The sequence below is a fragment of the Vanacampus margaritifer genome, chromosome 4, assembly GCF_051991255.1.
Source record: "Vanacampus margaritifer isolate UIUO_Vmar chromosome 4, RoL_Vmar_1.0, whole genome shotgun sequence".
Lineage (NCBI taxonomy): Eukaryota > Metazoa > Chordata > Actinopteri > Syngnathiformes > Syngnathidae > Vanacampus > Vanacampus margaritifer.
Window position 1 is genome coordinate 26,989,949 of NC_135435.1, and position 17,705 is coordinate 27,007,653.

The 17,705-nt window shown below is 38.2% G+C and overlaps 2 protein-coding genes across 5 annotated transcripts; one reads left to right on the forward strand and one right to left on the reverse strand.

Moving 5' to 3' along the window:
- Positions 1–1,007: 1,007 nt before the first annotated feature.
- On the reverse strand, positions 1,008–10,945 carry ercc5 (excision repair cross-complementation group 5). The gene is made up of 15 exons (XM_077562863.1): positions 10,752–10,945; positions 10,463–10,638; positions 10,262–10,377; positions 10,056–10,157; positions 9,514–9,568; positions 8,771–8,917; positions 8,471–8,675; positions 6,118–7,032; positions 5,275–5,507; positions 4,706–4,825; positions 4,388–4,601; positions 3,399–3,543; positions 2,178–2,380; positions 1,811–1,893; positions 1,008–1,701 (listed from the first exon to the last, which is right to left on the reverse strand). The coding sequence occupies exons 1-15, from the start codon at positions 10,837–10,839 to the stop codon at positions 1,189–1,191; spliced, it is 3,315 nt and encodes a 1,104-aa protein (XP_077418989.1). The 5' UTR covers positions 10,840–10,945; the 3' UTR covers positions 1,008–1,188.
- blzf1 (basic leucine zipper nuclear factor 1) lies at positions 3,896–16,530 on the forward strand. 4 transcript variants are annotated; one of them, XM_077562868.1, is made up of 8 exons: positions 3,896–4,850; positions 10,481–10,564; positions 11,324–11,403; positions 12,406–12,860; positions 12,953–13,152; positions 14,379–14,507; positions 15,893–16,115; positions 16,188–16,530. In XM_077562868.1, the coding sequence occupies exons 3-8, from the start codon at positions 11,382–11,384 to the stop codon at positions 16,371–16,373; spliced, it is 1,215 nt and encodes a 404-aa protein (XP_077418994.1). In that variant the 5' UTR covers positions 3,896–4,850; positions 10,481–10,564; positions 11,324–11,381; the 3' UTR covers positions 16,374–16,530. The 4 variants fall into 4 exon arrangements, with proteins under 4 accessions (XP_077418994.1, XP_077418993.1, XP_077418991.1 ...); XM_077562867.1 differs by lacking the exon at positions 3,896–4,850 and having other exon boundaries at positions 10,333–10,564; XM_077562865.1 differs by lacking the exons at positions 3,896–4,850; positions 10,481–10,564 and adding an exon at positions 10,942–11,048.
- Positions 16,531–17,705: the final 1,175 nt, after the last annotated feature.

The following is a 17,705-nucleotide window of genomic DNA, read 5'->3' on the forward strand; positions in this document are numbered from 1 at the left end:
TGTCTATGAAAACGCTGCACCATGCATGTGGGTGTTTAAATTAGGGATGTCAAAATTTGTGTGTTCATATAAGTTTATTTAAAAAACTTTTTTTTTTTTTTAATGCACGATTAATGACTGCCCCTTACTTGGAAAGCATGTATAGTGGGGGTTATTCCAGCCGCAATGCAGCAGACACGTACATGTCAAAATTTAGCAGTAATAAATGTAATAATAATGCATATATTTGTGGAGACTGGGGTCAAGTCGTATTTTACCATTTTAAAAATGTGCAGAATTTCACAAGTCACTTCATGTTAAAGATTTGATAGCTCTAGATATGAAAAGAAAAATGCACCGAGCTGTCAATAATGTCTTACAAATGCAATTATGTCATCTAGTGGCAGAAAAATGACCTCAACACAAATCAATATCACACTATTTTTTTTTACAGTACAGCACATCTTTTTAATTTTAACTAAATTTTTACGAATTATGAAATTACTGTCAATGGCTAAAAGATGTAGCCATATTTCTATTAGTTTAACATTTTTTTCCCACTTTTATGTTAAGGGTATTAAAACTTAAAATTAAAATATTTTATTGTACATTTCATTGTATATTTAGAACATAAATCTTTTTTTTTTTTTATCATGCGATTAATTACAATCGCAAATTGTTAATTACTTGACGCCCCTCGTTTGAATGTTTGGCTGGTGCTGAATGCTTTAAATATTGAAATTGAAAAACAGTCTTTATAATGTTTTTTAGGGATACACACATGATTCAATTTAATATAAAACAATGAATTATTACATTCAGGGGTCACTAAGTGGTGTCCGAGGGTATCAGGTAGGCTAAAAGAACCGCACGAGTCCTGTGGCGGCCAGGGGTCGAAATCCCCCATTGAAATGAATGGCGAGCTACCAGGGGTCGAAATCCCCCGCGGGACTGTTCTAAAAATAGCTCGCCGGTGATGAGATATTGTGATTTTCTCGGAATGTTGTAGACGTGATCATTTGAAAATGTAAACCCTGGCAGATGTTTATTGAAATGAAGTATTGTGTGATATTGATCTGTTTTGTAATTCTTGAGAAATTAACATGATCAGTCTTCTTTACATAAACACGTATCAATTCATAATTCAAGCCATTTTCAGTTTTAAAATACATTTCTAATATTTATTTCCTCTCAAAAAAAAAAACATTTTTATTTCTTCTTTCCTTGTCCTCTTCCTCTCCTGCTTTTATTACCGCAGCCTCTCATGCTTCCCTTGAACACGGATTGCGCTGTAACCATAGCAACTTTCCCATAATTATCGTCACCGTCTTCACCGGAGCTGCTGCTGCTGCTGCTCTGTCTCGCGTGTTGTGATGCAGCCTTGGAAGTCTTTGTCAAGTGTGACTCCTGGCTAGCGCAGCTCACATCATTAGGAGACGTAATCAGAGATTGTCCAATTCCCTCCGAACCCAAAAACCCGCCACCGCCCATAAATCCGTCCCGTTCTGTCACTTTTCTATTTTCAGCTTTCTTCTGGTCCTGTTCGATTATCTTCCCTTTCTTGGATTTGGTTGGCGAGACGATTTCCTCGTCAGACTCCGCATCCTCGTTTCCGTTCTCTTTTCTTTTCATGCAGGTGATGGCGCGGCGGAGACGTTGACTTCGGATCGAAAGCTTTTCCTGTTGCTCCATGCGGAAGAATGTGTCAATTCGCATTTGAGTCTAGAAGAAAATAGCAGAAAAATTATGTTAGGAAGCCTGTTTCCAACAGTGGACTCCCATTTCTGCCTCCCAGTCAATTTGTTATTTGACAATTTGTGTGAAATGTTACCTGCTGTGTGTTAAGCTGCTTAATCACAGGCTGCAGGGTCTCGGCGGTTTTCCTACTCGCCCAACCAAAACGACTTTGACAGAATGTAAAAGGCTGGTCAAGGAAAAGCATACCTGCGCAAAAAAAATCACTTGAACTATTTCTATTAGTTTAACATTTTTTCCACTTTTGTTAACAAGAGTATGAAAACCTAGATTTTTTTTTTTGTACATTTAGAACAAATATATAAATTGGGATTAATCGTGAGTTAACTAGTGAAGTCATGCGATTAATTATAATTAAAAATCGCCCCTAATTTTTAATAAATTAAAAAAAAAAAAAGAATTTATGGCAGAGAATGAGTTAATTTAACCAAGAGTGTAAGGATATTCTTTGATCATGTCCAGCTGAGGGCGTCCCCAGCTGAACGAGCTGTCCGAGTCGTCCACAGCAGGCTGCAGGTAAGCCTGAGCCACCGCAGGGTTTGGGAATCCAGGCTGAAGTTTCAGCCCCCTCAGCTTTTTTTTCACTTTTGTGTCCCGAGGATCAGCAGTCTTTCGCTTTTTCTCGTGAGCCTCCGACCACCACGTTCTACAAAGACAGAACAACAATTTCCATATTTGTGTAATATTTAATGGAAGGGAAAGACATCATTACTTGTTTTGTTTTTTTATTTTCTTTTCAGTTCTTATCATAGCAGGAATCTTAACTCTTTGACTGCCAAAAACGTTAAATAACGTTTAGTAAAATCCTATGGAGGAGTGCCAAAGACGTTAAAAAACGTTTGTTTCAAAACAGAAGTGAAACCAACCATTTTCTATTGCTGATTACTGAAAAACGGAATAAGGTAGAAACAAACTTTTTTTTTCTGATGAAAGATGAGAGTCCAATCTTTCATTTGGTAGTATGTGTGTTTCCATAGTCCAAACACATAATTTTCTGCGGACCTTGAAAGATCAGTCAAAAATGCTTAAAATCGGCTGGCACCCACGGCATCCCTTTTCTGAAAACGTCTGGCAGTCAAAGAGTTAAAAGCTTTCTACTAGGGGTGTCGAAAAGGAGTGCGTTCATTTTGAGTTAATTTAAAGTTCCTTTAAGCCAGCGCGATTCATGAATGCCCCTTTTCTTGGAAAACCTGTACTGGGGGAATTCCAGTTACAATGCAGCAGACACGTCCACGTCAAAAATTACGAGTAATATATTTAATAATAATGCATATATCTGTGGAGACTGGAGTGAAGTTGTTTTTTTACAATTTTATGTAATGTGCATAAAAGTAAGAAAAGAAAAATGCACTGAGGTGTCACCAACGTCTTACAAATGCAATTATGCCATCTAGTGGCAGAAAAATGACTTCAACACAAATCAATATCACACTCCTTTTTTTTACAGTACAGGACATATTTTTAATTTTACCAAAATGTTATGAATTATCAAATGACTGTATCAATGACTAAACTTTTTTCCCATTTTTATGCTAATAAGAGTATGAAAAATATTGTACATTTTATTGTACATTTAAACATTTATCAAATTTGTGACTAATCGTGAGTTTCCAGTGTGTCTAAAACTGCTTTCTCATAATCAACTTATGAAAGTTGGACCACACCTGAATTGTGTTAGTGGCTCCAGCCCAGGTCCAGGAAATTCATTCAGGATTTCCATGCCAGTCACATACCCGACCCCAGGCACGCCCTCGGTGTAATCACTTCCAAGCAGGAAAGCCAGGTTTATTAGTTTGGTCCTGTCCAAACCTGTGTTGGAGGACGGAAAAGCAAAGATAGAGACAGGGCGGGGACAGGACAGAGGAGTCACGCTCTGTGCGTATAAATCAGCTATCATGCCAACAACATCAAAGCCTGTTCGTGATATACGAGATGTCAACGTAACGGATTAGCAGTTGGATGCGCCCTCATTGCACTTGTCAGCGCAATTTTTGATTTGTTCCAGTGCATTACTATAGTTGTAAAAATAACATGGCTTATTGAAGATGCTTCATATGGATTTGGAAATAATACATCTGTCCATGTTAAAGTTAAAAAAAAAAATATATACATATATATATATATATATATATATATATATACTAGGGGTGTGCCCAAAAATCGATTCTAATAAAAATCGCGATTCCCATTTAGTACGATTCAGAACTGATTTTAAATGTCCCAAAATCTATTTTGTAAAAATTATTTTTATACTGTCTTGCTTTTGTCTGTGTGCCTTCATTTGGAGCGCTGTTCATGTTGTACCCGAATTGGCCACTGAGGGGCAGTGTGGTTCCACGCGGTCTGATACACTTAAGTTGTAGCCACATTAGAGAGTAGAAGGAAAAAGTCCCGATCAAGTTATTCCAATAACTTTTTTCCAGCGTGGAGCCGTTCTTTTGAGTGATAAAAGTGCCGCGAGTAGCGCGCTAATTAGCATTAGCGAGTCAGACTGGAGTAGATCATTACAATTCCTTGCACATCTATAGATTGAAGCAAAAATCATTGTCAATCAAATCATTTTGAATCAAAAATCGTTCTTAATCGAAAATCGATTCCGAATTTAATCGCAGACCCAAAAATCGGAATCGAATCGTGAGACATATCCACTGACCCAGTTGGTTCTGGAAGTCACTGTACTGGTAGTGCTCCACATATTTATTCTGGCTGAAGAAGTTCTTGTAGACATGTCGCCCTCCAAACAGCCAAACGTCCGAGTCGTCAGTGATGGTCCCGTTGGTTTGGTCGGCTCGGTCGAGTGCGGCGCACTGCGCCTCGGCCTCCATCGGTGCCACCAGGAACGGAATGCCGAACAGTCGTAAGAGCTCCTGGAACCGCAACAATCATTCGACTAATTAAAATCTATGGAAAGGTCATCTTTATTCACAGTTTTTGTAAAATTGCTGTTTTGAATTTTCTTTTTCTAGCTCACCTGGCTCTCCAGGTACATCTGACCTGTGACGGAGTTGGCCATCCTCTCCTGCTGCTGTTTCTGCTCTTTCAGATTGCTCTGCTCCGCCAGCAGAGAACTCTCGAGAGACTGCAGCTCGTCCTGCACCACAACAGCGACGCTCCAAGTTAGTTGTCCAGGGTGTTGAAAATATATCTGAATGTATTCCACCACTCATCATCAACAAATTGCTTTAGGGGTGCCAAAATAAGGCCGGCGGGCCAGAACTTGCTCGTTAGGGGGGACGCAAGTTGCAGCTTTTCACCCTGAAAAATGTATTACTAATTTTGTCCACTTGAGGGTGCACTGATGACCACTCAGCAATAAGATAATACATAGAATATTTTCATCGTGTATTTGCAATAATTTGCACACAAAAAAGCAAATTCTATATAAACTGGTATCGTTCTGGGAAAAAAACATGGTATTGAACATCAATGATCCAAATACAAATAAGCATAATTTTCACAATGCTTCCTGTCATTCAAAAGTGATGAATTTTTTATTTTATTTTTTCATAAATGAGAATGGCAGACGCCGTGTATGCTTACCACATTAAAATCTTCCCATTCATTGACTGCGGGAGCTGAGCAAGACGCTTCCCGTTTTTCCTCATCCGACCCTTCGTCCTCGTTAGTCTGTGTTTTCTTGTCCGGTTCTTCATTTAACTTCAAAGACTCGTCTGGAATGGCGGCAGCATCGAACTGACTTTCTGCTTGTTCATCTTCATGGACCACCTCGGCATCCTCCTCACATTCTTCATCTGATACTTCCACGAAGCTCTCTGTGGGAATTTTTTTTTTTTTTTTATGAACAATTCTTTTAACTCATTCACTGCCATTGACGACTATAGACGTCAAAAATTATTTTTTTTATGGTACATTTAGAACAGATATAAAATTTGTGCTAAATCGTTAACTATTAAAGTCATGCAATTAATTACAATAAAAAATATATATATCTTTTTAATTCATTCACTGCCATTGACGACTATAAACGTCAAAAATTCATTTTAAGTATTTCTATTAGTTAAACATTTTTTTCCACTTTTGTTAAGAGTATGAAAACCTAGAATTTTTTTATTGTACATTTAGAACAGATATAAAATTTGTGATTAATCGTGAGTAACTAGAGAAACAATTAATTACGATTACAAATTCTAATCACCTGACACCCCTAATTTTTAATAGTCTTTTTAAAAATATTTTCTTAAAAAAAAAAAAAAAGAATAAAAGATTATTAAGAATTAGGGGCGTCAGGTGATTAAAATTAATTATAAATAATCGCGTGACTTCACTCGTTAACTCAAAAAAAAGCTAAACAAAAGATTATTAAAAATGAGGCGTCAATGGCAGTAAATGAGTTAATAATAATGAATTAATCTGCCCGGTTACCATCTGATTCACTGTTATCAAAGCTTTTTGGCTCGACATCAAGGCTGGTCTGTAGAACGGCGGATCCGTTATTTATCTGCTCGGGTAGCTGAAGGCGACTTGGAACATCCCTGAGAGGTTTTCCATTTTGCTGCTCAGACACGCGTTGTTCCTTCTCAAACATCAATCCCTGACCCGAGTCACCTCTCTCGTCAGGCTTTCTCTGACCAAAACTTGCCGTCCTTGCGTCAACTAAGTTAGCTTTGAGGCTTTCCTTGTCTTTGTTCACCTCACTCTTCCCCTCACCCACATTTTCCCTGCCTGATCCTTCATTAAGTTCATGAATAGCTGTTGCAATGTGAAATGCTTTATTCCTCTGCCCAATGATTTCTTCCATGTAATCGGATCTAATATCCAACAAATCACCCGGTGCAGTTTTTCTTTCAGTGATACCCTTAAAATGGGTTCTTTCTTTGACAACATCTCCAATAGCATCGGGTTCCATCTCCTCCTCCGAACTACTGATGACTATTTGCAACTTGGTGGCAGAGTTGCTGCTTTGAGGCCGATGCTTCAGTCCATCCTCTTCCTCATCCTCGTCCTCCTCAGCCATCGCTCGTTGGATGGCGATCAGAGTACGTGGAGAAACGCTACCACGGCCTTCGTCCTGCTTCACCGTCTCCCCATCCGAGCTGTCGCTCATGGCGGCCTGGATGGCCTTCATCGTACGAGGCGAAGGCGGCGAATCCAGTTTAGATCCGGACGCTTTACAGTCTTCTGAACAGGAAACGTGCTTTTTATCTTTTTCCTCGGAGACCGGACGCCACAAGGGCTCCGGTTTGTCCACTGCTCTCTTTATAAAGCCTGCTAGGGCGTTCCCAGTCCAGGGTGCAGAGGCTGGTTGGCTCGCGGGGTTTTTTTTACTTTTCGATGAGCCTGTAGAGCAACAAACCAACCAACAGTTTTAGCTTGTTATATTTGTATACAATTACAATTAACTCATTCACTGCCATTGACGGCTATAAACGTCAAAAATTCATTTGAACTATTTCTATTATTTTAACTTTTTTTTTCCACTTTTGTTAAAAAGAATATCTAAACCTAGACCTTTTTTTTTTTAAATAATCTTTTTTTTTTTTTTTAAGAAAAGATTATTAAAAATTAGGGGCGTCAGGCGATTAAAATTTGTAATTGTATTTAATCGCATAACTTCACTAGTTAACTCACGATTAATCACAAATTTTATATCTGTTCTAATTGTACAATAATTTTCTTCTAGGTTTTCATACTCTTGTTAACAAAAGAGAAAAAAAAGTTAAACTAATAGAAATATTTCAATTGAATTTTTGACGTCTATAGTCGTCAATGGCAGTGACTGAGTTAATATTGTTTAGCTGCACTTTGTAACAATTTACCCCAAAATATCTTCACAATAGCATTTTTATTTGTACATTTATGACTGAAACATTTTTTAATTAGCAAATCAACACATCAGCTGTTAATAATGGGAGCTCCTGCAAGCCACTGGCCAATAGTTTTCGGGTTCGAATTTCCCACCTTCTGTCTGCGGATGTGACGTCATGTGTGCGTTGTGGAGAAGGGTGTGTGCAATTTCACTTTTCGTCTACAGGTGGCAGTAGTGATTCGAAATGGAATTTTCTGCGTTCTGTAGCTTTAAAAGCCTTTTTGCATTTGTCATGAAAATAAAATGACTGACATTGGCTGTAAAAATATGCTGATCCAAGCCAAATATTGTATAAAATATTTAGTAATACGGTATAATGATGCTCAGTATTGTTCATTACCCATGATCCTAATGAGAAAAAGCTGTATAGAAAATGAATGGGTGTAAAAAAAGGTAATTAGTCTTAACGTGGAAGTCAACCTTAAACATTTATTGACATATGTTATGTGTGACCTCACTAGTCATGACATTCTAAATAATTACATTTTTGGAATATGAGTTATGAAGCAAAATCCAGCCATTTTGCCACTTACTGTGGACTGAAAATTACATCAGTTTCTCATTGCTCAGGTACCGACCAATCACGGCTTAGCTTGCACACGTCACATGACCAAACTCAGAAAACAGGCGAGTTGTGATTGGTCATTACCTGAACTTGAGCATCTGTGATATATAAAAATGGCTGCATTTTGCTGACTTAACTCATATTCCACTAACGCAATATTAACCAGAATATCATTATTTAGCTAAGTGGGGCTGCATAGAACATATTATTGTTAAAATAAAAAAAAATAAAAAATTAAATTAAATTTAAAAAAAATTATATATATATATATATATATATATTTATTTATTTATTTAGTAATGCACAAACTTTCCTCGTTGCTCCTGATTGATAAACGTACTCGCCTTTAATGAGGATGTAGTGAGAGTTGTCTTCTGAAACAAGTCGACGTGACTCAACGTCATGATTCTGCTGGTCCTGTTCGGCGAGCTGCGGCGCGCTGCCGGCACTGCGCTGGTTCATCTCTTTTTCCACTCCCTGCAGACACTGATTCAGCGTGTTCCTGTGCAGCAAGCCGGACAACTGGTACTGGGAAAAGTCTGTGGAGAGCTAGGAGTGACTTAAGCAGTTAGGAGTTGTGTGTGTGTGTGTGTACGTGTCTATATAGTTGTGTACAGTAGACATGAAGCATATGACTGAGGTACCTCGGGGGGTTTGTGGTACAGGGTCCGACGCCTTTTTGAAAACTCCTTCATGTCTTTGAGGATCTCATGCTTCATTTCGAGTGGCAGGCAGGCAAACTCTTCGGAGTTGATGTCCACAGAGTTGGGGTCCGCGTAAACTTCCTCCCCCTGGAGGATACAGTATAGTACTCAACTCAAGTCAACATTATTTGAAGGAGCACGTTAAAATACTAATTCAACATCATTAACTCGTTCACTGCCATTGACATCAAAAATTCATTTGAACTATTTCTATTAGTTTAACATTGTTTCCACTTTTGTTAACAAGAGTAGGAAAACCTAGGAAAAAAATGTACATCTAGGACAGATATAACATTTCGGATTAATCGGGAGTTAACCATTGACGTCATGCGATTAATTACAATTCAAAATTGTAATCGCCTGATGCGATTTAAAAAAAAGAAAGAAAAGATTATTAAAAATTAGGAGCGTCAGGCGATTATTTTTTAAATTAATCGGAATTAATTGACTTCACGAGTTAACTCACGATTAATCACAAATTTTATATCTGTTCTAAAAGTACAATTAAAAAAAATTTGGTTTTAATAGAAATTGTTCAAATGAATATTTGACGTCTTTAACCGTCAATGGCAGTGAATGAGTTAAGTAAAGTCAGATTGAGTGTTTGTCAGTCATGACTATTATGAACAAATGTACACCCGAATGGCACAGGTGTAAGAACAGTAAATGTGCTTTTTATTTACCTCATAAATATCATCAACCGCATCATCAGACTCTTTCTCTTCCTCCTCCTCTGAACTGTAAACAAGGATAATTGGGTTTTAATTAAACGCTTGTAAAAATAAAAAATGTTGACAAAATTACTTCAATCATCGAATGAACGTCAATAGCGTTGGGAAAAGAGAACATATTCTACCAACAAATACTGTATTGTTATTAATGGATTTTCACTTTCAGGAGTGTGAAATATGGTTATTAGAGTACAGTCGACCTTCGCTATTCACAGAGGTTAGCGAACATCACGACCCATATTACCGGTATATCAAAAATCTGCATAGAAATTAAGTCCACTTTTCTTTTCTTTTTTACAAACTCAGAAAACTGATAAACATTCAATATACACTTTCTGTCAAAAATGGGTTGGAAATGTGTAAAACGAACAAACAAACAAATCCATGACAAAACAAAAACAACTTGAAAAAAAAATGTATTATGCAAATCCGTACGTGGGGGTCAACTGCACTACCTCAAATGAATAATACGTTAGAACAAAAAAACATGTGACCTGCTTTTCTGCTCCTCATCTGCCTGTGGCAGGGTTGGTAGAATGTACATGTCGTCCACTTCATTTCTCTTCACACTGGAAAGGCTGGGTAGAGGACTCTTACTGAAATGGGAATAAAGGTTTTCGCCACAAGTGTTTATTCATTGGTTCAGCTGTTTGACCTTGATATAATTTGTGAAAAAGACCTGTCTATAATGCTTTTATACCTGTCATCTCCCAGCACAGCTTTGATTGCTTGCCTCTTCAGGAATGTCTTGAGTAGTTTCTCATTCGTCTTTTTGGACTCTTGGCTCAACTCTTCCTTTCTCTGCCTCCTCAAGGCCTAACAAAACAAATAAAAAATAAAAGAAAATATAATTGCTGTGCAATAACATCCATTAGTAAAGAATGCAAAGGGTGGACCTTACCAATGTTTGTTTCTTCAGCAGTGGAGCATCGCCGTCAAAGACAAAAACCGGCCTGATGCGGAAAAAGAGCAGCTTGCAGATGCGGTGGAAGAGTGTGAGAAGGTGGGCGTTCTGGACACTGTTGCCTTCGCGATCTCGGACCCCCTTCACTGCCTGATTCAGCCATATGCTAATATCTGTCGGTGCCAGGTTAAGGTTCATGTTTTACGAGAACAGAGTTAATAACCACAACACATCTGAGAGAGGGGAGAATGGAAACAGTTGATTAGATCCCTGCAAGTTTGGATACCAACAGCAAGAATTTTACCCTCCAGAGTCTCTGGATTAATTGGTTTCCCTGTGCTCTCCAGAAGCCTCCAAAGTCCGTGCACTCCCATGGCTCGTTTTAAAACAACATAATATGGTTAGAATTATACAATGGCTTCACATACGAATAAACTTTTTTTTGGTCTCATTTTGGTAACAACAATAACGTCCGTCGAGCAACAAATGTCGGGCACAAAGGTGCCGTCTATTAAACGTGTCGATTTCCGGTACATCCGGCCACATAATAAACAGCTGGAATGCGGAGGGCCATTGCCAAGTGGTATGTTACCGTAACTGTTTTCTGATCATGTTAGATATATTTGATTGAACTACGTAATACTAGGACGAATTTGCCGAAGCTTCCTCCAAAGTAAGCGGTCAATTCGCTAGCCGCAAAATTAGCCACGTAGCAAAATAGTTTGGTCGTAGTCTTTATCTGATTATGATTATCTTATCAGCTCCTCTGCTATTAAACGTGACCGTTGAATGTCTAATCGCGTTTGTGTCATGACAAGTGTGTGTTGAAGCACCATTTTATTTTTGTTTTCTATTCAGAGTTATTCTTGGACGTGGATACTTTTTGTCTGCACCAGCTCAGTAGCCTACCTTCACCATGTCGACTACCGCTGTCAGGGGTATGTAACAGTGTAACACAACAGCCACACAACCAAATCATCATAAACTAATGGTTCAATTGTTAAATGAAAACGCCTTTACTTAATTGCCAAAAGTAATCACCACTTGCCATCATTAAAAGCATCATTCACTTCAACCATTAAAAGATACCAAGTGGATATTTTGCCGTGACCGGCAACTCGCCACATAGTGCTATTTTGCCGTGAGTCGAGGGAGGACTGCAAGTACAAATTCTGCACCAGTGAATATGTACTCGCTCGTGTATTTGGCAGGTAATGTCGGTAACTTGACAGCGTTATGATTAGTTTCATACCGATAACAGCGCATGCTGTGATAATTAGGTTAGGGCTAGGGCGGTTATGCAGATATCAGCCTATTTCGGTGGCAAACTAAATGAAAACTTTGTGAAAAGACACAGAAGGGTGTGAAGCAATGCAGGAAACGGCTAGTAAGTTCATGACTCGGTCCGGCGATTGACGGTCATGGCAAAATATCCACTATATAAACCATAATTATGGTGTGTAACTATTTAGTACACAGGGTGTTCATAAAGTCTCTTTACCATTTAAAAAAATTATTAAAAATGCAATTGATTAGATATTTTATTCAGATTTGTTCTATTGTATTCAGTGTTTAAAAAAAACACACAGTGTTTATCATTACTGACCTTAAGCAAAGGATTACTGATGCCATTGCCACAATTGATGAGGCTATGCTACAGCGAACATGGCAAGAAATCGAGTACCGTCTTGATGTGCTTCGTGCAACTAATGGTGCCCATGTAGAAGTGTATTAAAAGAGGTAAAAAAAAAAAAAAAACTTTAATAAACGCTGAATACAATAGAACAAATCTAAATAAAATATCTAATCAATTGCATTTTTAATAAATTTTTGAAATGGTAAAGAGACTTTATGGACACCCTGTATAACAATTTAGAATCATCAAGTTACTTAATGGGCACATTTAAGGGCCTACGGTAAACATCAACCCTATCTTCCAGAGTCTGCCCGTGTCCCAGTACGAGTTGCTGGCGATGGCATGGAAACTGAGAAAACGCCCTCTATCCCGGAGGTCAGCGCAGATACACTGCCATCGGGTCTTCCTGAAGCTCCTTTCATCAAAACAACAAGCCCCAAACACAGCCCCAAGTCTTCCAGTCCTCCTCCCCCTGTTGCCCCCCAACCGCTCGGAGTTCTCCACCTGGGCAAAGTGAGTAGGGAGGCCTGCATGGAGGTCGAGGCCATAAGGATTGTCGTCCCTCGTGCTGCCATAAGTAGAAGCAGCCGCGTAACCCAGGCGAAAGCAGATGCTGTACAACAGGTGGAGGAGCGAAGTTCTTCCCCGCAGCCATCAGTGGATGATTGGAGAGGACAGCTAGAAAAGCTTCAGAACTCTGAACGCAGGCTTCTGCAAGACAAGGAGGGCCTCTCCAATCAACTGCGTGTTCAGACAGAGGCAAGACCCACATTGAGCAGATTGACATTCAACATGGTTTCATCACGCAGGCAGTCTAATTGCTATTTTTTTTTTTCAACATGCGTGACTAGGTGAACCGTGAGCTCAAGAAACTGCTGGTGGCATCCATGGGCGATGACCTGCAATACCAATTTGAGCGTCTGGCCCGTGAGAAGAATCAGCTGATTTTGGAGAACGAGGCTTTGGGGCGGAGTTTGTCACACACAGCGGAGCAGCTTGAGCGCATGAGCATCCAGTGCGATGTCTGGAGGAGCAAGTTCCTGGCCAGCAGGTATGAAACAGACAAAAGGGGTACAATGACACAACATGTCCTAGTGAGTGAGTTAACTCATTCACTGCCATTGACGGCTATAGACGTCAAAAATTCATTTGAACTATTTCTATTAGTTTCTCACCCCCCCCCCCCACTTTTGTTAACAAGAGTATGAAAATCTAGAATTGTTTTTATTGTACATTTAGAACAGAGATAAAATTTATGATTAATCCAGAGTTAACTATTAATTCATTCACTGACATTGACAGCTATAAACGTCAAAAAATTATTTTAAGTATTTCTATTAGTTTAACGTTTTTTTCCACTTTTGTTAACAAGGGTGTGAAAACCTAAAAACAAAATTTTATCGTACATTTAGAACAGGTATAAAATTGATTAATCGCGAGTTGACTAGTGAAGTAATGCGATTAATTGCTATTAAATTTTTTAATCGCCTGACGAGTTGATTATAAAAAATTATGGGGCGTCAAATTTGATATCGGTTCTAAATGTACAATAAAAAAAATTGAGGTTTTCATACTCTTGTTAACAAAAGTAAAAACAAATTGTTAAACTAATAGAAATAGTTTAAATGATTTTTGACATTTATAATCATTAATGGCAGTGAATGAGTTGAAGTCATGCGATTAATTACAATTTTAAAAAATTAATTGTCTGACACCCCTAATTTTTAATAATCTTTTCTTCTTCTTTTTATTAGGGGGCATTAAGCGATTACAATTTTTTATTGTAATTATTCACATGACTTCACTAGTTAACTCACGATTAATCACTAATTTTATATCTGTTCTAAATGTACAGTAAAAAAAAAAATCTAGGTTTTCATACTCTTGTTAACAAAAGTGGGAAAAAAATGTGAAACTAATAAATAGTTCAAGAAAAAAGTTCAAATTAAATTTTGAAATCTATAGCCGTCAATGGCAGTAAATGAGTTAAATACTCACTTACACATTAAATGTTTAGGTAGGTAGACAATCCAAGTTGAAAATGATTGGTTTTGACATTGTCAAAAGGCATTAATAGTGATTGTAGGTTTGAAAGCTACCTTAGCATGTCTACAGTTGTTTAGTAGATGTGATTGGTTAACAGTAAAGACAAAATTGCTGTTGAAACATCGAGGCTAACAATTAAGTGGACACAATGAAGACTAGCGCAGTACAAAAAGCCGTAATTACCTTCACATGTGGAATGATGACGTTGAATCCACTTCATTGTATCTACAGAGTGATGGCAGAGGAGCTGACAAACGCCAGAGCAGCTCTACAGCGTCAGACCAGAGAGGCGCAGGGAGCCATTCAGGACCTGTTATTGGAGAGAGAGGAGTTCTCAAGGGAAATGGTGCTCACTCATAGGTGAGCGGGCCCCGCGGCTCATCATCAGCATTTGTCGAATGGTAGTAAGGAATTTAGAATAAACAGAGATGCCAAAACAAGCAAAAAAAAAAAAAAAGTAAAATACGTAACTTCAGTAATATATTTTATCCTTGTATTAAAATAGTTCTAATGTTGACAATTTTTTCCCTCAACAAACCATTTCTTCGCATAATATTCTTTATTGAGCACAGAGTTAAAAAATAAACTCAGTCCAAAAAAAATTTGTACAACCTGTTCTATGTGGCCCCCCTAGTCAAAAAAAAACGGTATTCTGATTAATATTGTGTTTGTGGAAAATGAATTCAGCAGCAAAATCCATTTTTTTTTAATCCATCTCCGGGGGGCAGCCATTTTGCCATTTGCTGTCGACCACTGCTCTGTATATATTACGGGATAGCTGATAGGTCAAGACTTTTGAAGCACCAAAGCCGCCATATTACCACTCCCAAGAAACATTTCTCAGCATACGATCCTATACATTTGCAGTTTCGAGATTGGAGAACATTTGAGACGGTACTTGGTAGAAACAGCATGATTTATCATGTTTTAAATTTGTTAAACATACACAAGAGGACTTCAGATATTTTACAACTTGCCTTCATGTTTACAGGAGAAAAATGTATTTTTTTTAAATTAAAGAATTATACCTGTAATTCAACAAAAGATGCCTCTGCAAAGTCTAATATTGGGGTCTAAGAAACTGAGCGATAAAAGAAAAAGTTTTTTTTCAAAGCAGCACATACCGTCCACTTGTTAAAAAATAGTGATCACCCAGCTACACCCGCCCCACCGGACACCACCCCCCTCCCACCACCCCGCCCCACCCCGGCCATATACTAGAGCGCACGAGCTGTATACGTCTAATCTGTACGTGTACGTATACGTCTAGTTCATACAGTAGTCTGCTCGCGAGATGGGAGGGGTAAGATGGCCGCCCTGTGGCTTCAACGACTTGCACGGACTGAGTGCATGTGCTATCATCTATCCAGTAATATATACAGATCAGTGCTGTCAACTGAAAACGATATCACAGTTTCTCATTGCTTTGGTAACGACCAATAACATCTTAGCTTGCGAATGTCACATGACCAAACTTAAAAAAACAGGTGTAGTGTGATTGGTCGATACCTGAACTTGAGCATCTGTGATGTCATTTTCAGTTGACAGTAAATGACAAAATGGCCGCCTCCTGAGATGGAGAAAAACAGGTGGATTTGGCTGATTAATTGATATACCACAAACGCAATATTAATCAGAATGCCGTGGGGGTGCATAGAGCATATTATTGGAAATATTTTTTTTCAACTTGACTTTCCTTTAATCAAATCATACTAATCATAGTGTCATACTGTTGTTGTTGTCAGATCACTGGAGCAGCTCCTGGTGTCTCTGCAGTGGGGCAGGCAGCAGACGTACTACCCCAGTGCGCAGCCGCTCAGCACAGGGGAGATGGCAGCGGCCAATCACAAACTAGCAGACGCCATCAACTCTCACCTGTTGGGCAATACCTGCGGCGGCGTGGTCAAAAGCAGCGGTGCGACATCGGATCAACTGTGCAACACACCAGCAGAGAAGATGGCCGAGAAGGTACATCATTTGTCCTGTTTTCAGATCCGATTCTAATCATGAAACCAAATGGTTTGCTGATGTTTGTTGTAGGTGCTGAAGATTTTAGATCCAATTTCCTGCGCAGAAAACAAGGCGGAGTCTCCACTCAGTGACTCATCCCCCGCAAACTTTTTGAGCAGTAAGAAGAGTATTGGCAGGTTTCACCCGTACACTCGCTATGAGAACATCACTTATAACTGCTGTGAACGCTGCACGGGAGAAATCGTCGTGCTGTAGATGAACTATTGATGACTATTCCCACTCTCACGTCAACGACTTTTGTGACAATTTGGTGCTTTTATATATATATATATATATATATACAGGGATGTGATTTTTCCGCTAATTCGCGGAATTCCGCTTTTTTTTATCTCCCCCCAAAAAAAAAAAAAATCCGATTTTTTTTTTTTTTTTTTTTTTTTTTTTTTAGTAGTTCATTGTGTATGCACATGACTCCGACAGATAACATCTTCTGCTATAACAAAGACATTTGTGGTATGCTCTAATATGAGTTACTTTTCATTTGGTCATGATACAATTATTTGTTCATGAAATTTGAACTCTTCAACATTATTTATGTGTTAACTTAGTAATCACATTAGTTAGATATGATGATATTCTCAGTGATAGTTTTTAAAAGCAAAGGCAGTCCAATGTTTTTGAATGTGACTGATTTTGAGTTGACTAAAGCTGCCGTTTTATATGGGATAGTTCAATATATATTGAAAATTTATGCTGTTGTTTTGTCTATTTCTTTGTCATGTGAGTGCATTGAAAGTACTTAAAAACACGGAAAACCCATGAGCTCCGGGGGGCTGCGCCCCCCTTGTCCCCCCACCAGGGCACTGCCCTGGACCTAGCTGAGTGCCAGCGGCCCCCAGACCCCCGGCTAAATTTTCAGATAATTTCACTTTGGTCAAATCACATCCCTGATATATATATATATATAATTATTATTTTTTAAAGATTAAAACTCATTCACTGCCATTGACGGCTATAGACGTCAAAAATCCATTTGAACTATTTCTATTAGTTTCACTTTTTTCCCCACTTTTGTTAACAAGGGTATGAAAACCTATATTTTTTTAATTGTACATTTAGAACAGATATAAAATTGTTACAATAAAAAAAAAATATTGCCTGATCCCCCTATTTTTTTATATATTTTTTAATTGTAATTATTCAAATGACTTCACTTGTTAACTCACGATTAATCACACATTTTATATCTGTTCTATATGTACAATAAAAAATATATAGGTTTTCATACCCTTGTTAAAAGTGGGGAAAAAATGTTAAACTAATAGAAATAGTTCAAATACATTTTTGACGTCTATAGCCGTCAATGGCAGTGAATGAGTCAAAGATGAGTTTTTTTGATTGAATGAATTTTTTTAATTTAACAACCCAGTTCATGATCTCAGATAAGCATTTTTTTTAACTTTATATTATCATATATTTCAGAGCCACCACAAGCTGGTTGGAGCTTCTGCATTTAAATGTCCTGATCCAGGATCTGTAAACTTTTATGGTCGTGTTTTGGCATTATTCTGTTTGCATGTTGAAGAA

Bases quoted from the DNA above. Each gene is read 5' to 3' on its own strand.
- ercc5 (XM_077562863.1), bottom strand. From the start codon at position 10,839: ATGGGAGTGCACGGACTTTGGAGGCTTCTGGAGAGCACAGGGAAACCA. The intron at 9,569-10,055 runs GTCACATGTTTT...CCTTGTTTACAG, and splicing joins GATGAGGAGCAGAAAAGCAG to TTCAGAGGAGGAGGAAGAGA. The intron at 8,918-9,513 runs GTAAATAAAAAG...TGTATCCTCCAG, and splicing joins CGGTTGATGATATTTATGAG to GGGGAGGAAGTTTACGCGGA.
- blzf1 (XM_077562868.1), top strand. From the start codon at position 11,382: ATGTCGACTACCGCTGTCAGGG. The intron at 12,861-12,952 runs GCAAGACCCACA...ATGCGTGACTAG, and splicing joins AACTGCGTGTTCAGACAGAG to GTGAACCGTGAGCTCAAGAA. The intron at 13,153-14,378 runs GTATGAAACAGA...TTGTATCTACAG, and splicing joins AGCAAGTTCCTGGCCAGCAG to AGTGATGGCAGAGGAGCTGA.